Raw genomic sequence first — 17,695 nt, 5'->3', positions numbered from 1 at the left:
CACAGTAAAGCGTGGCTGCAGCTCCTCCCCCAACCAGCTAGTCAGTCCTCCGCTATATTGCTAACTAAACTGCGGAACTACAGCAGCGACCCAGACCGGTGCTCGTCAATTGTAGCGTGAAGTTGGGGTACTGCGTTAGCACGGAGGTCTTCCTTATTAATCACCCTTTTGAGTGGCTTATCGACTGCAGCTAAGAAAGCAAACGAGAGCAGTCACAACGTGTTAGTTCAGTTAATGTAAGCTACGCTAGTTGCGTCGTTTGACAGCTAACGCTAACTAGCTAGTCCTATTAGTATTCCAAGTCAGTTTCAAAACAAAACCCGCAAAACGGAGAAGTTGAGACACAGCTGTCACCTCCAGGACAGCTTGCTACAAAACAAGCGTGCTGGGTTTAAGTCCGTCTATCGACCAAAGATAAAGTATTCAGAGGATGTTAGATACACTCCGTCAATGCCTAGATAACGGTATATAGCTGACGTTAAGCTTCAGTTAAAGAAGCGGTCAGCTGATCTGGCTGTGACGAATTTAAAACGAACGTACGCGTTACGGGACGTTGGTTCTGTCAAACACATTCAGGTTCTTTGAGGCTTTGGATTTAAATGTCCGAGAAGAGTTCATCGTCCGGTTCGGATGAGGATGTGGACCCGGAGTCCGGGCAGCATGCGGAGCTCGGTGGCGTTTTAAGCAAGGTAGGTGAGGTGAACCGGGTTTGAATGTTACACTGTTTCATACTAGAACATAACTTCTAGTCCAGTCATCTTAATCACACACAACTAGTCTGAATGCATAGTGAACATTACTCTGTTGAATGAACCCCTGCATGCACATCCTCCAGATCTAGTGACTCCATCGCTGTTTGTCTTGTAAAGTTGCCTCCTGTGTGTTTACAGTGGACAAACTACATACACGGGTGGCAGGACCGATGGGTCGTGTTGAAAAACAACACTTTGAGCTACTACAAGTCGGAGGATGAGCGGGAATACGGGTGCAGGGGGTCTCTGTGCCTCAGCAAGGCTGTTATCACAGTGAGTATATATCATGGTACATACTGCAGATTGCCTGTCCAACAATTCAAGGAATAAGACCTCATAAGATGGGCGATCGTGAAAGGCTTAATTTTCTGCAACAGTGCTCTTGGAGTCGGGTTACCTCTCTAGAATGTCTCAATGTTTTGATTCCGTCTCTCCCTGACATTAGCTTGGAGTTGAACTTTAATTCCTTCAATCCACGTTCCTCAAAGATAGAAAGGTAAACATTAACTAGTAATGACGTCGCTATTAAGATCACATTGGTAGGGAACTGCATTTTAGCAGACCTAGGGATTCATTTGAGATGTCACGCCTTCCTCCATGGCAGTTATAACAGCGGCTACTTGACATTGCTGTTCCCATATGGTTCAAATGTAAGTTTCAAACACATACTGTAGAGATCAGACCAGCATTGTCCTGATGCAGTCATCCTGTTGGTGAGATAAGTAGAAATCCCACACCCTGGTTAAATATTCACTGGCCTCTTGAGCATATCGCCACCAAGTACAGAGGCCAAACAAAAGGGTTTAGTGTGATTTGTGCAATAGGATTGTATGACTCAAAACGTGATTAAAACCACAACATGAAAGGCTACAGTTGGTTTCCTCTGCTGACAGCGGTCACTTGAGTGAGCATAATGCCAATTCCTGTGTTTGTGCATACCTGAATGGAGCTCCACAAGACGCTCGTAGTGTTTTTGTAATTGTGTTATAGTAGGCTAACTAAAAGTGTACACAATTTATTTACACATGACCCACACAGTCACCTCTTACTGCCTTTCCCTTTTTCCTGAATAAAGCCAGTGCTGTCTATATGGAGACTGTGGTATGAGGACTGAGGAATGCAGAAACAAGCCTCTGCTTCTCTTCTTGCCTAATATCAGTCAGTTCCACGCTGCGTAGCTGCAGACGCACCAGACTGTCGTCACGCAGGATCAAAATGTGCAGGAAATGTTACTGTCTGAACATTCCTACCATAGGCTTATAAAGTTCACGTCAGTTCAGCCTCTCGTCAGTGCACTGGTGTTTTCCTGTCAGTTACATGTTTTTATACAGAGTAAATGCATATAAATAATTCTATTTATTGTGTTAAATATGTTTTATTTAAAATACAAGCATGTCTGCTCACACACACACACACACACACACACACACACACACACACACACACTAGTTTAAAGGCAGCTCATAGAAGAAAAACCTTGATTCTGTAGAAGTCCCTTTTGGGAGGAGGTTATCAGTGTTTGACGGATAACCTCCTCTTTCCTAACACTGAAGATGCCACAGTCCTATACAGGGGGGAAGGATATTCAGCAGTGCTTATGCAAGTGGAAGGAGATTGTTCAAGGCAGAGGTATGAACTGGGTTGTAAAGCAGAGGTTTATGGGCTGTGTCTGATACAGCACAGTAAGATAGACTGTAATGGTGTCCAGGCTGGATGCACTTGAGCTCACAGTTACACCACCTTCTAGTGAAATGTAGAAACTGGAGCGCATTTCATGTTAAACCTGTAAACCTTTTGCTCTAGCGTTGTCTGTGGCTTAGTGTCAAAGTGTAAAGACAATGTTGCATATAGTTATGCTGGCGTTGTTCAGAGTATATGTTGCTGTTGTCCAACTAGACCAGCGCATGAGCGTCAGTCAGCCAATTGAATTAAACTTGGACAACATGAGGTTATGTCAGCTGACAGAGCAGCTGTAGTCTTGGTTCTACTCAGGAGAAAAAACGGGAAGGAGATTAAAGTCAACTGTGTCTCATTTCTTTGCAGAACAGATACCTCCTCATCTGAATGCAGTGGAATTCTTTGGTGCATGTGTGTGGGTGCGGGTGGGGTGCATTGTAGGATGGGGGAGTGATTTGGCCTAATACTAGCAGGAAAAGTTATGATGACCCAGGTTCAGGCTGAAAGACTATCTGTTTTTACACAGTTCTTTAGGGTTGCGCATGCAGACATAAGACATCAGTTCCTAATTAAAATTCCTGTTTTTTGTGTGGCAGAGGCTTTTCTGTGACTGATGGAATCCATATGTGTCTAGAATGTGTCATCACTAGTCAGCCAGTGTCACAAACAGACTGTACAGACATTATAGTGAGATTATTGCTCTAAATCCATCCGTCATTTTATTGAACTAAGGGGAAAAGTTGCATTGAGGGTTTTTTTTGTGTTTTAGAATATAGATATTTGGTTTTGGTGACATGACCCATGCTCTGCCTGATAAGCATTCATGAGCCCTCTCCTCTCTCTTTTACAGCCTCATGAGTTTGACGAGTGTCGCTTTGACATCAGTGTGAACGACAGTGTTTGGTACCTCAGAGCGGAAGATCCCGAGCACAGACTCCAGTGGATCGAGTCAATAGAGCTGCACAAGGTGAGTGGAACGGGTTTCTCTTTCTCCCTAGATTTTCTGTATCTTTCTCGCTGGCTTCCTTTTACACCTTCAGACTGTCTTGTGATAAAGTTGTTCATGGGAATTCTGCTGCATTATCCTAATAGAATAATTAATACTACAGATACTCAGTTTACCTGAATCCAGTCCCTGTTGTTCTTATGAAATTTATTGTTATTTTTGTGGTGAATCGGAACAAATTTCTTATTCAATCTTGTCTTCAATCTTTGGCTGTAATGAGTACTGAGTCATTTTTTTGACTTGGCAAATCATCTGCTGATAATATCATATTATTCACATTTTTCAGGTATTGAGGTTACATTTTTTTTTTTTTTTCCCAGAACAGACAGGGAGTTCTCTGTTTTGTTCAGTGAGCTGGGTGTGGCAGGACAGGGATTCAGACGGACACACACACACACACACACACACACACACACACACACACACACACACACACACACACAGCCCTTCACCCTGGGAATGTGAAGAATCTGTGGAGTGAGGTGCAGTGGTGGGGGGATCCCCTGTTATCAAATACCAGGCAGCTGCTCACTCAGTGACATCAAGTTAACATGAACATCAGTAAAGTGTATAAAGCACAGTAGATATGTTGTCATGTGAAAATAATCAATACATATAATGCTGTGATACAGCTCGCTATACTAGTTTAGTTTGCGTAAGTATGCTCTAAAAATAAACTAGTTATCCATTTCTTTAATTTAGTTGTTCATTGTGTTGCTTCTACAGTGTTCTACCCTACAGATAAACTTAAGTAACATCAATCAGTATGTTTGTACTGTGACCTTTGGTGAAGTGCAGTTATTTGTTGTGTTATCTGTGTTATCTGGTTGTGTGTGTGTGTGTGTGTGTGTGTGTGTATGTATGTGTGTGTGTGTGTGTGTGTGTGTGTGTGTGAGATAGATAGATAGATAGATAGATAGATAGATAGATAGATAGATAGAGTAAGAGACAAATGTATACCACCAGTGCATCTGCCACATAAAAGCGCTGTAGTTGAGAGACCACCCTTGAAAAAAAATAATCACTATCCTGTGAATTCTCATCAGGCCGGCTTCTCCACTAAAACGGTGCTGTGGATGGTGTCGTTAGTGCTACTGGGTGTTGGCAGTTGAGTGTGATTGACCGCCGGTGTCCCATCCATTAACGGCAGCGTGAGAGTATTTCAGGGTTATGTCTGGAGTGTGACCGACAGTAACCTCAGTACGCCTCATGCAGCCCTACCTGCAGCATTGTTCTAGGTGAGTGTGTCTGCACTGCTCCCAGCTGGAAAGAGAAGAAGTTGCATTCAGTGTTCACTGTTGCAACGTTTTTTCTGCTATTAATCTCTGTGTTAAGACAGCATGAAACAAAATGTTAGGTCTAAAACTTCTGTTCCCTGAAGGAGAGGAAGGAGGTACAACACGTATAGTATTAGGCCACACGGGGTGTGATACCTCGTACTGTACATGTACCAAGTGTAGCCTACCTCTGTGACTTTGTTAAAACATACTTATATTGAGTGATTTTTGAGGGTTACAATTTTTTGTGCGAATTTTATAAACTCAAGCCGAGTTTATGTCAGTATCTAATAACTATAATTGTGCTTTAACATAAGTCGAACAGGCAGTGATTTCAGCTTTTGAATGTGTTGTTTAAGCCACTTGTAAAAGCATATTCATATTACCAAATTAAGCTGATATTGTACGGGGAAAATAAACTGTTTTTTTGCGAGGCCATTTGTGTTTTTATGTGTGGGTGTGTTTGTGTTGGTGGTGGAAAAAGTAGTGCTAAGTGTAGAGACGTTAAGTGCAGCTCTTGATGAATAATGCATTTTTTTTTTTTTCATCGCCCGTTCTCACAGCAACAAAAATCAAGAGGGACACATAAAACTCTCGATCATACTGTTCAGACTGTTCCATTCTGTCACCTTCAGAGGGGGGGATCTGGGAGGAAACGGGGAGAAACCCCTGAATCCACCACTTCTTCAGACTGGTTGTTGGCACAGTCTGAACAGTATTGACCGAGATCAGACTTCACCATGAGAGATATCAATAAATCAAAAAAAGATGAAAGGAGAGTCAGGTAGATGAAAATTATGCAAAAGATTCAAATGTTCTTCCCTGCCTCCCACACTCTCTCTCTTTCTCTCATAATATAAATGAGACTCACCCACCCATTTGGTACTTTGGTGGTTTATCACACAGCCAGCTGTGGACAGCCCTTGTCTCTCTCTCTCTAATACATCTATGCATGCAGCCTTTCTTTATCCCTCTCTTGCGCTGTCTCTCTTACATGCAAACACACACAGTCCCGGTTGTTTGCTCAGTGATGGATGCTGGACATAAAGATGGACACGGTGGAAAGGTTTCACATATCAGGGTGTGTGTGGTCCGTTGAGTGGAGAGCATGTTCGTGTGTGTGTCTTTGAGTCCATGTGTGTTCCTGCGGAAGACCCGCTTCGCTCTGCTGACGATTTTCAAGCCTCGTGCTTTTGGCTCAGCCTGTCTCTTCTGCGAGCGTCTGCCACTCCTCTACTGATACGGAGAAAATGACTTTTTCCTCTTTTCCCTCTCTTCTAGCTGCTTTCTTTTCCTAAGCTGAGCCTGTGTGGCTTTTCTTCCCCCCCACCTCCTCCTCCCCCTCTTCCCTTTTGTTCCTCAGTGAGGTGTGTCCAGGGAAACCGGACTACTGGATTTAAGCCTCTCAATTGTCAGTGTTGAGGGAGCGTCTGAGCCATGTTGGGGCCGGCAACCCGTCGGGACTGCAGCAGTGTCCTGCTCTGCTTTGGGTGTTGGAATGGTCGAATGGTGGGCTTATAGCACGTTGGCATGGCTTGCTTACTGTCACTCATCATTAAAGTCTGTAGTTAGTATGCCAGTGTTGTGATATAAATGATAAACATGGCCCATCTTTGCCTTCCTACATACATGGCATCAATTTGTATTTCCTATTTGCATGCGTGCCGTTTTATACATGAGAAGAACTGACTAGCTTATTAATTGTACTCCACTGCATGTCCGTCATTGAAAGAGATCACTATTTTTAATTTTAGGAATCGAGCTAATGCTGCATGGCTATGTGTTACGGTAACTTACCAAGCAGCAATAAGCTCAGATGTGAAGAAGTCCTTGGTGTTATGGTCACTTTACTGAGTTACTGTACACTCGTCTCATTACCATCACAAAGCTGTGGGTACAGAATGTCGCTTCATGTGTTGTGTTTGGGTGGGTGTTTGATTTGCGTGGCTGTGTCATGCAGCTGAGCCGGTGCATAAGAGCCTCTAGAGTTGTCACAGATTGGTCTTTTCGTCCGATGTTAATTTATCCATGTAGATACCCAAAGGCTCTCTTTGTTTAAGGAATTGATAAGTAATAGCAGGACACGTATTACAGTAATACTGAGGATGAGATGGTTTAAATCGGACTATTGTATAAGTGAATTAAGAAAGAAATATCCCTGTTGCATTGCAGGTATCAAAACATTAGATTTAATGAGCTTTACTGCTTTTACTTTTTAATTTTTTTATTCTGCAATGCAACAATGTGACTAGCCAGTCAAAATCCAGTGTGTTGTTTTGTTTTTTAACATAAAAGACAGTTGGACACTTTGACTTAAGACTTTCAGTGTGTTGCAAACAGACTGTATTTTAATTGTGCCATAGCTTAGCTTTAATAATAATCTTTAATAATGTTGAATGTCCTGTTATTTTTTTTTTTAGACTGGGTCAGGACATTTTTAGGGCAGTTCTCTCATTCTATAATTGAATTTCATGTTATTTTACAAAATTCATGCTAAATGTCCACTCCCTTTATGTGTGTTTTGTATTTTTTCTGATAGGGTTAGTTTGAATTATGTAAATTAGTTCATTCATGAGCGATAAGAAAGACTCGTCCAGTGACTGGTAGGATGGGTGCTGGATCAAAGAAATATCTCGTAGGATTAAAATAGTGAATTAATGATTAATGCTTACGTTTATCACATTACTCTCATATCTTAATATCACAGCAATCACGTGATTGTAAGAATGTAAACATACCCTTTGACAGCAAATATTGAGACTTTCTGTTGTCCAGGTCTTCAACAGTCTACCAGTATATGTGTGCTCTCTCTAGTTTATCACCTGACTCCTTCCCTACTTTGCTCACTGTTGTCAAGATATAACTCTGCTATTCTAGTCTTACTAAACAGGAATAGTGCACAGTCCTTTGTTAGTTTAATAATCAAGAGGAAAGTACACACAAAGGAATGACTAAACCTCAGCAAATATAAATGTAGAAATACCACAAGCATGTTAAGATCCTGACTCATACGTAAAATAAATTCAGACTTTAGCTTGTTCCACTAGCTCCTCATTACTGTTTCTACCGGTTAAGTAAATGTATGAATTTGAAGTACGGGACATATATTGGGTCATGAATTTGCTGTCTCTCTCTAGTGTAGTGGATAATAGTTAACAGCTGCCTGTGGGACAAACAACAATATTTAGCTTTGGTTGGATTGGCTGGGTGTGCATGCATTATGTGCACTATATGTATAATAACATTCTGACACTTTGCTGAGTTGGCAGTCCCAGGGATTGCCCAGTCATAAATTAGCTGATGACTGGGCCTAGTGCCAGGTCATATGAGACGGTGCACGGTATCTCCTAATGGGTACAACAGTATTTTCTGCCAGAAAGTCTCAATCAAGCCCAGATGTGGCCACTCTTGGATACAGTGTGATCTATTGTCACTGTTCCTCAGCCACCTAGTGTCAGGTCCACTGGCTGGGTTGATGACTGTGTTCCTTTGGCAGACTGTTTGTTTATCTGTGTAGGTGTCGGCCCTGCTGTGGTCGGGCTCCGCATTACTCAGTGTTGCTGACTGCTAGAGTTGATCTTTGTCTGGTATATTTATTAGAAGCAGACTTTTTTTTTTCATTCATTTGCGATTGTTTAATGTGTTTTGTGCACATACTGATCTACTGTTCCCTCTGTTTTCCTTCTGTCCTTCCTTCATTCCCTCCCTCTGGATTTCAGGCCGAGTCTGGTTATGGTTCAGAAACCAGTCTCAGGCGTCATGGGTCCATGTTGTCTCTTACCTCAGCAGCCAGTGCCTTGTCTGCCACATCCACATCCTCCTTCAAGGTAAAAACACGAATCTGGATCTGAAGATGTTCGGCACCGTCGGATCATGTCAGATTCTCAGTCCCTCACTGAACTATTTCCATCAATACACAAAAGCCCCTTCTGAAAATACCTGAAGCCAAGCTGCTAGATCTGTTATTTCTTTTCTCAGTTGTCAAATGTTTTGTACTGATGTACAGATGTTTTTTTATGATGACTGTGCCTTGTGGTTAAAACAAGAGAACTACTACTCTTTACTTCTGTTTCTCTCTGCTCAGAAGGGGCACAGGTTGCGTGAGAAACTGTCAGAAATGGAAACCTTCCGGGACATTCTGTGCAGACAAGTGGACACACTGCAGAAATACTTTGACTCCTGTGCTGATGTTGTCTCCAAAGATGAATTTCAAAGGGACAGAGGTAACCCTGTGGCATAAATACACTATTTATTTGGTATAAATACACTTTATTTTCATTTTTTATAAGTTTGCCAACTCATTTCTAAACATGTAGTGAATAAAGGAGAATTAGTCTTCTTATCATATGTTTAGCCCACACAGTCTGTAGATAATTCATAATCATTTTTGGTGACATATTTCCTCTCTTTTCTTTTATATTGATATTCTTCCACACCAATGGGCAGTTTACTGACAGGATAACCAAAATATAAACCAAGGATAAAATATATGAAGTGGAAGAACATATAAAGCCTTGTTCATCATATATACAGTTGTGGTCAAAAGTTTACATACACTTGTAAAGAACATAATGTCATGGCTCTCTTGAGTTTCCCCGTTATTTCTACAACTTTGATTTTTCTCTGATAGAGTGATTGGAACAGATACTTCTTTGTCACAAAAAACGTTCATGAAGTTTGGTTCTTTCATGACTTTATTATGGGTTAACAGAAAAAGTGATCAAATCTGCTGGGTCAAAAATATACATACAGCAGTGCTAATATTTGGTTACATGTCCCTTGGTCATTTTCACTTCGATTAGGCTCTTTTGGTAGCCATCCACAAGCTTCTGGCAAGCTTCTCGTTGAATCTTTGACCACTCCTCTTGACAGAATTGGTGCAGTTCAGTTAAATTTGATGGCTTTCTGACATGGACTTGTTTCTTCAGCATTGTCCACATGTTCTCAATGGGATTTAAGTCAGGACTTTGGGAAGGCCATTCTAAAACCCTAATTCTAGCCTGATTTAGCCATTCCATTACCACTTTTGATGTGTGTTTGGAGTCATTGTCCTGTTGGAACACCCAACTGCGCCCAAGACCCAACCGTCGGGCTGATGATTTTAGGTTATCTTGAAGAATTTGAAGGTAATCCTCCTTCTTCATTATCCCATTTACTCTCTGTAAAGCACCAGTTCCATTGGCAGCAAAACAGCCCCACAGCATAATACTACCACCACCGTGCTTGACGGTAGGCATGGTGTTCTTGGGGTTAAAGGCCTCAACTTTTCTCCTCCAAACATATTGCTCGGCATTGTGGCCAAACAGCTCGATTTTAGTTTCGTCAGACCACAGAACTTTCCTCCAGAAGGTCTTATCTTTGTCCATGTGATCAGCAGCAAACTTCAGTCGAGCCTTAAGGTGCCGCTTTTGGAGCAAGGGCTTCCTTCTTGCACGGCAGCCTCTCAGTCCATGGAGATGCAAAACACGCTTGACTGTGGACACTGACACCTGTGTTCCAGCAGCTTCTAATTCTTGGTAGATCTGCTTTTTGGTGGTTCTCGGTTGACTCTTCACCCTCCTGACCAATTTTCTCTCAGCAGCAGGTGATAGCTTGCGTTTTCTTCCTGATCGTGGCAGTGACAAAACAGTGCCATGCACTTTATACTTACAAACAATTGTTTGCACTGTTGCTCTTGAGACCTGCAGCTGCTTTGAAATGGCTCCAAGTGACTTTCCTGACTTGTTGAAGTCAATGATTCGCTTTTTCAGATCCATGCTGAGCTCCTTTGACTTTCCCATTGTAGCATTTGTGGGCGTTTGTATCCAATGAGCCCTATTTAAATTGCCTCAGAGAAGTCACCAGCTGTAGTCACTCATAATCACTCACAAGAAGTTAAGAGGCCATGCTATGAAGCTCATTTCATTGACACAACTTTCTAAGTCACCAAAATTGCTAATTCATGTTGCTGTTTGTATATTTTTGACCCAGCAGATTTGGGCACTTTTTCTGTTAACCCATAATAAAGTCATGAAAGAACCAAACTTCATGAATGTTTTTTGTGACAAAGAAGTATCTGTTCCAATCACTCTATCAGAGAAAAATCAGAGTTGTAGAAATAACTGGAAACTCAAGAGAGCCATGACATTATGTTCTTTACAAGTGTATGTAAACTTTTGACCACAACTGTATTACTCCAGGAAGTTGCATCATGTTTTATTTTTTAAACACAATTTGAGGTATCTGACATTAGTTTGCATAATTGGTCAATGGCAGAAAAATACTAAAACGTTCTCGGACATTTTAAACTGTCAAATTTAAACACACAAACAGACCACGTGGGGGCGGGACTTGTACAAACTTTTCTCTATCATCATGTTTGCATTGTTTTGAACTCCAGTGGCCGTAAAATGTTCACACAATTGCAAATTTTTTTTAATCAAGATAATTTTACTAGAATCAATATTACTATAATAAAGTAGCTGGCTGGACTTAAACGTGTAGTCAGCTGTTTGGCCGGCAGCCAGTGTTTATGGAGCTTGTATCGTTCCGTTCAGGGTATTTAGAGCAGTGTGGACATAGCAAAAAGGAATTAGTCTTGATGTTTACTGGCCATGGAAAGATTTCATAGATGGAGCTTTCCTTGGCTCATGCAGTATGAAAGTTGAAGGAGAGTGTTTGGTAAGGCTCATTGAGAAAGGAAACAAAAATCAATACACTTCCAGGGCACTCTGTGGGTTGTTTAATCTCCTGAGGAAGAGGCTTCCTGCAGCTTTCAAAATCACTTTCATATTGAACTTTTCCTCTCGTGCAGGTTAAACAAACGTGTAGTTTATTCTAGATGATGCTTTTGCTAGAAATGTTGTGTTGCTCCTTCAACAATTGTACAATTAGGAAAAAGTATTAACTCTGGAGGTGTAAATACACCTGTTGATAGGAATACTTAATCAGCTATACATATGTCCAGGTTAAGGTATTTCTGCCATTTAATAGGTTTGTTAACTGGACAGATAGATAGATAGTAGATACACCTTAAACAATGTTGCTTTCTTATTTGTAGTAGAGGAGGACGAGGAAGACTTTCCCACAACTGCAAGACCCGAGGGCGAACATAATCACAACAACAATGGCAGCAAAGAGAAATGTGAGTTTTACCTGCAGATCATTGCTTCATTTGAGAATATCTGTGAAATGGGGGGCCTTGAAATGACTGATTTCACGTTAAAAAGCGTTGTTTTTGTCTGTGCCAGTGTTCCCCCCCGCCAGTCCCAAAAGCATGACTGGAATAGACTTCAAGGGGGAGGCCATCACCTTCAAGGCCACCACAGCAGGCATCCTCTCCACCCTGTCGCACTGCATCGAACTGATGGTCAAACGAGAAGACAGCTGGCAGAAGAGGCTGGACAAGGTGTGGTCTTTCACTCTGCACACTTAGTGAATAAAATGAATCTCACTCACAGTGTGCTAAATGTCAAATGACTAATGTGCAGTTTCCTGAGGAGGCGTGTCAGCAGCAGTGCTAATTGCTGTCTTCCATTGTCTTTAAGGAGTTGGTTATCTGCTGTCCAAATGTCTAACGATGGATGTAGAATGTAAGAACAGTCAACTATTCATGGTGAAAGGAAAGTTGATGGAAGAAAAGTTACTACACAAATGTAGAGTAGTTGTTTTGGAAAGGCTTGAGGGGATTTAAGGGAGTTGGCTCTGATGTTGATTTTTATGTAAAATACACTGGCTGTGTTTAATGCACAGACATATGAATCTACAGGTTAGGATGTAGTTCAGATCTGCTAATGTTAGTCATTATCTTTGTCATATCTGTCTTGGTTATAGAAGATTTGATGTTGATGTGTGTTTGAAAGTGAATTTGTTCCTGGTTTGCAAATCAGTTTGTGTTTAAGCGCTCTTTAATGGACGGTGCGTTTAGCAAACTATTTCACATTTAAGCTGTTTAACTGCCAACTTGCAATTGTAAAGCAAGATGGTGTTAAAAAAAGAGTGCTTAGTCAGCATTCAAAACCTGGGGGAAAGCTGTTAAAGTGTCTCAAATTACAAAGTTCCGATTACTGAAAACCGTAATTTGTTTTTATTGGATATAGCGGGTTTACAGGTAGTTACTGAAAACAAAATCAATTGTAACATTAATCGCTATAACTCAATGAATGTACATTTCAAAATAATCAGATTTGCTTACCAGAAGCTACAAATGCACCTGTTGCCCATAATGAGCTTTAATCCTTTTGCTATTTGATCGTTTTGTTTTCTGGTTGCGGTTGAAGTTCCCATAACACTCCATTCCATTATTTGATTTAGCTTCATGTAGAGCGGTCTGAGTGTGTAAAGGTATGCTCTCTAGATCTCCAGATACGTACATCCTGATCAGCTCAGCTGATGTTGTCAAACCAGTTTTCTGTGTGTGAAGGCATGCTGCCCAACCCTAAAACCTACAAAAGCAAGGAAGTGCTTTCAGTTAGTTGGACTGCTTGAGTGAAACTACCTCAGTCTTATCTGTGTTTGGTTATATGTGTGTGAAGTTTAGCTGCCGATGTGGAGTAGGGAAACAGAAATAGTTCAGAATACGATCTCTCAAAGGAACAAGACTCAGGCTCAGACTTGTACAGAGAGAAGTAAAGAAATGACTGCTAAGACGTCATGGATCAGTTTGTGGAAGCCATCGCTACAAAGGAGGACAGAGCAGCTCAAATACCAGACACAGAGATGGATACCTCTACAGACTTGCAGCCTCTTCTTTAAAGTAGGTCTCTGTCTGTCTGTCTGGTGTCTACATGCTGCTGACAACAGGATCACCTCCTGTTTATTTCAACGTGTTACATGTCCACACCTTTCACTGCACTTTGTCTGGTGTCAATGTCTCTTTGTGATCCCTCCAGTGACAGAACACTATTGTTGTCATTATACTTTTAATCATAATGACTTTAGTTTACTTGCTATCTCGTATTGCAGTGTGGATAAACTGTGTCTGGAATATGAGCAGTTTCTTGGGCAGAGTTAAGTGGTTTCAGTCTACATAATACATTTGATTGTATTTTGATTAACTTGCTCTCACAAAAAGACCAAAAACATGATGTTTTATTGCTTTTAAGTAATAGACGGTGAGGAAACGGTAGATAATCCATTATTTGTAGTTCTTCATTGCATAGCAGTGGCCTGTTTGTAGTTCACTTGGGTGAAGTGTGTTTATTAATGTCTGGCAGGGACTGAGAGGTTAGGTAGAACCTGTTTGAGAGCACACCGCTGAATGATGTGAGTTTGCCCGATTGTTTGTGACCAGCAGACCTCTCTTTTCTTCCCCATTAACTCTTTATCAACTGACATCTGATGAGAAGAGCATTGTCACTGCGACTGAGATGTTTTTTGACTCTATAACACTGAATTCCTGTTGACTGTGTTCTAAATTAGAGGATCAGCTGATCTCTTTTAAATGCTGTACAGATGTTTTAATGGGTGTTTCTATTTATATATTATTTATTGTTTAGTAAAGTTGCACTAACAACACTACTAGGGCTGCCCCGTTTTAGTCAATTATTAATCAACTAATCATTGGGTCCAAGTCGACTATTAATTATTTCGTTCAATTAGTCATTTTGTGTGCTTTTTCATTCTGAATGACTTATGAAAACATCTCCTGTCAACACAATATTTAAAGTTTTGTTTTTGTGTGATTTTACTGATCTGTCTATTAAATGAACTTATTGATTAGTCGACTAAGACGTTCTTTGGTCCAGGGCCGCCCTAAACACCACACTGCTCTCTCTCTCTCTCTCTCTCTCTGTCTGTCTGTCTGTCTGTCTGTCTGTCTGTCTGTCTGTCTGTCTGTCTGTCTGTCTGTGTGTTCAGGAGCTAGAGAAGAGGAGGAGGGTAGAAGATGCCTACAAGTCTGCTATGAATGAAATGAAGAAAAAGTCACACTACGGAGGCCCAGACTACGAGGCAAGATGAAATTAGATAAAATTAGATAAAATGAATGGATTTAAAACTGTTAGACACACACCAGAAAGATGTCTTGACTTTGTCCCATGTCTCTTACCATGTGCATGCTTATCTTTCTGCACATTCTTCTCAGCTGTTCTCACAGAGTTCTCATATTGCTGACATTTGCTTTTCACAGGAGGGGCCCAACAGTCTGATCAATGAGGATGAGTTCTTTGACGCGGTGGAAGCTGCTCTAGACAGACAGGACAAGATAGAGGAGCAGGTCTGATGAAGATGTATCAAACAATCACACATTTAGTTTGGACGACACATTTGAGATCTCCTTGCCCTCCCTTCTTCATCTCTTTTAAACATGTTTTTAAAATAGAGCAAATGAACTGATGCACATTAACACATTACACATAGGAATGTGGCCTTTCTCTGTCGTATCTTCTTTATCTTCACTCTCGTACCAATTTCCTTCTGTCTGTCCCTCAGTGCCAGTCAGAGAAGGTCAGGATACCACGAATAACTCCAGTTCCGCCAGGAGACGCCTACTCCACCATCGGTACTCACCGATTTGCCACCAAGGTGCTCAACACATTTCTCTTTAATGTACATCTTATTTCCATTCTGCTTTGTTCTAATTTATGACTGAGCGGGTGCTACTGTTTGCAATGTCTCATCTTTTCTGTCTGAAGCTTAGTCCTCTTACAACCAGTGTGCCCTTTAACATGAAATACTACTTGAGCAGGTTGTGATTTCATCCTTAGGACTGCTACAGGGTGCCTCCTTCTGTTTAGTTCCTTATTCCTTTCTCTTTCATTCTTCCTCTCTGCTGCACAGCCCCATAGCCATTCTTCTTCACTGTCTTCCGTTGAGCTAGTCAGTGCTTCAGATGACATTCACAGATTCAGCGCTAAGGTACTGTATTTGGTCAACAGCGAGCACCTATATCTGCACGGGGATGCAATCTATAGTCAGAGAGAGCATGAGAATGTCTACTAACAAGTCTCTCCAGGATTTCACAAACACTTCCTATGAACCAAAGTCTTTAAAGTATTGTATGATGCACTAAGACCAAAAAAAACCCAACTGGACAAAATTGATATTCCTGGAGGGACTGACTGTCTCCATCACATAACAGTCGCCACACCACTGAAGAGAAAAATGTTAGTCTAATGCTGCATGACTGGAATGTAGTGAAAGCTCTTCATCTCCACCTCCTCTTTTCTTCACATCACTCTGACTAGCATACGCAGGCATGAATCCACTGACTATACACTAGATATACACTAATGCATTGTTAGGATGTTGAATAACACCCCCAAGTAGGATCAAGTGCTGTGTATTTATTTGGTTCCAGCTCAATGGTTAATGTATTTGTTTAAAGAATTCTTAAGATTCTGAAAGGGACATAGTTTTACTGTTTGGCCCCTACGATGTTATCAAAACCTAAAACACAATACCTGCACTGGGGCTAGGAGTGTTGATCGCTCAAGATTATAATTCATTAAAGTTGAGCGAAGCAGCCCTAATACAATGCCTTCTCCTTCTCCCCAAACTGTGTCCTGTTTCAAAGCATGTCCTCAGATGCACAGGTAAAGAACAGTGAAACACTTAATCAATACCTGTCTATCTTTTAGGTGGAGGAGATGGTGCAGAATCATATGACCTACTCTCTTCAGGATGTAGGCGGAGATGCCAACTGGCAGCTTGTAATAGAAGAAGGAGAGATGAAGGTGAGTAAGCTTGTTATGAATCATTTCCCTTGATTCCTATCTGTGAATATTCAAAGTCTCATTCACTTTTTAAAAGGTAAGGCAAGTTGCAGTAGAAGCACTGATAACAAATTGATCAGCTAGCGGAGGTGGAAGAGCAACTGAAATACTTGAAAGTAAAGGTATTCATGCCACAATGTAAAAAGATAATCCTTTAAATCTGTAAAATAAGTTATCAGTACTATATGAATGAAAAAAATCTGCTTCAGTAATCAGTCAGTGGTAGAATCAAGAGGCTCCTTCAAGATGTGTTTTACAGTGAGTTTTACATGTTTATAGTGATAATATGACTTTTCCTTTCTTTGTGAAACAGGTGTACAGGAGAGAAGTAGAGGAGAATGGCATCGTGCTGGATCCTCTCAAAGCTACACATTCTGTGAAGGGGGTGACGGGACACGAGGTCTGCCACTACTTCTGGGACACGGCGGTCCGAATGGACTGGGAGAGTAAGTTCATTATTTCAGAAGTTGCCATCATACCAACTCTGTTTGACTCTCTGTTTTAATGTCGTGACCTGACTGAACTCTTCCTCCCTCAGCCACCATTGAAAATTTCAACGTTGTGGAAACGCTCTCAGATAATGCCGTCATTGTTTACCAGACGCACAAGGTGAATTAACTTCTTGGTGGTTTTAGACGTTGCTGAAAACGCGTTTGATCAGTAATATTCTGCAGCCTATGTGATTGCCAGCTGAATGCGTCTGGTTGTGTTTCAGAGGGTGTGGCCGGCCTCTCAGAGAGATGTGCTCTATCTGTCAGCCATCAGGAAGATCTTGGCAACAAATGAAAATGATCCCGACACATGGCTGGTCTGCAACTTCTCTGTGGACCACGACAAAGCCCTTGTAAGATTACTACACTACACCTGTCACTATCATGCAATAGAGTGAGTGTGGTGCATCAGGCATCCAATATTAGATTAAAAATATATTAGATTAATGTCAGCATATACTAACAAATATCCCAGTGTCAGTGTTATAGGGCATTTTCTTCATGTGTAAATGGTAAAAAGAATAGTTTTAGAGCACTTAACCCCATTGTCAAAACTGATGTGATGAACTGATGTGATTTGTGGCAGCTTTGAGTTCATTTACATTTTATTTTACTTCCAGCCCACAAACCGGTGCGTTCGTGCCAAAATCAATGTCGCTATGATCTGCCAAACCCTGGTCAGCCCACCAGAGGGTGATAAAGAGATCAGCAGAGACAACATCCTTTGTAAGATCACCTATGTTGCCAATGGTAAGTGCCTCTCCAGTCTCATAGGAGTTTTGATCTCAGTGTATATGCC

At 41.2% G+C, this 17,695-nt stretch overlaps 1 protein-coding gene across 5 annotated transcripts in view; it reads left to right on the top strand.

The window, feature by feature from the left end:
- The first annotated feature begins 52 nt into the window (after positions 1-52).
- LOC137866992 (ceramide transfer protein-like) overlaps positions 53-17,695 on the top strand; it is a 20,526-nt gene continuing 2,883 nt past the window's right edge. The window contains exons 1-16 of one of the 5 annotated variants that reach the window (XM_068703353.1): positions 53-689; positions 891-1,025; positions 3,280-3,396; positions 8,432-8,539; positions 8,797-8,935; positions 11,755-11,835; positions 11,942-12,099; positions 14,550-14,642; positions 14,821-14,907; positions 15,123-15,215; positions 15,471-15,548; positions 16,271-16,366; positions 16,719-16,851; positions 16,944-17,014; positions 17,121-17,249; positions 17,517-17,646. In XM_068703353.1, the coding sequence (XP_068559454.1) occupies positions 600-689; positions 891-1,025; positions 3,280-3,396; positions 8,432-8,539; positions 8,797-8,935; positions 11,755-11,835; positions 11,942-12,099; positions 14,550-14,642; positions 14,821-14,907; positions 15,123-15,215; positions 15,471-15,548; positions 16,271-16,366; positions 16,719-16,851; positions 16,944-17,014; positions 17,121-17,249; positions 17,517-17,646 (1,738 nt within the window). In that variant the 5' untranslated portion in view covers positions 53-599. Of the gene's footprint in view, positions 690-890; positions 1,026-3,279; positions 3,397-5,615; positions 5,794-5,896; positions 6,222-8,431; positions 8,540-8,796; positions 8,936-11,751; positions 11,836-11,941; positions 12,100-14,549; positions 14,643-14,820; positions 14,908-15,122; positions 15,216-15,470; positions 15,549-16,270; positions 16,367-16,718; positions 16,852-16,943; positions 17,015-17,120; positions 17,250-17,516; positions 17,647-17,695 lie in introns of those variants that run through there. The other 4 variants (XM_068703352.1, XM_068703354.1, XM_068703355.1 and 1 more) reach the window with 4 other exon arrangements.

Source organism: Cebidichthys violaceus, unplaced genomic scaffold, assembly GCF_023349555.1.
Source record: "Cebidichthys violaceus isolate CVI_PGR_0920_01 unplaced genomic scaffold, fCebVio1.0.p SCAF_9, whole genome shotgun sequence".
Classification (NCBI taxonomy): Eukaryota; Metazoa; Chordata; class Actinopteri; order Perciformes; family Stichaeidae; genus Cebidichthys; species Cebidichthys violaceus.
This window is presented reverse-complemented; position numbering and strand designations above follow the sequence as displayed.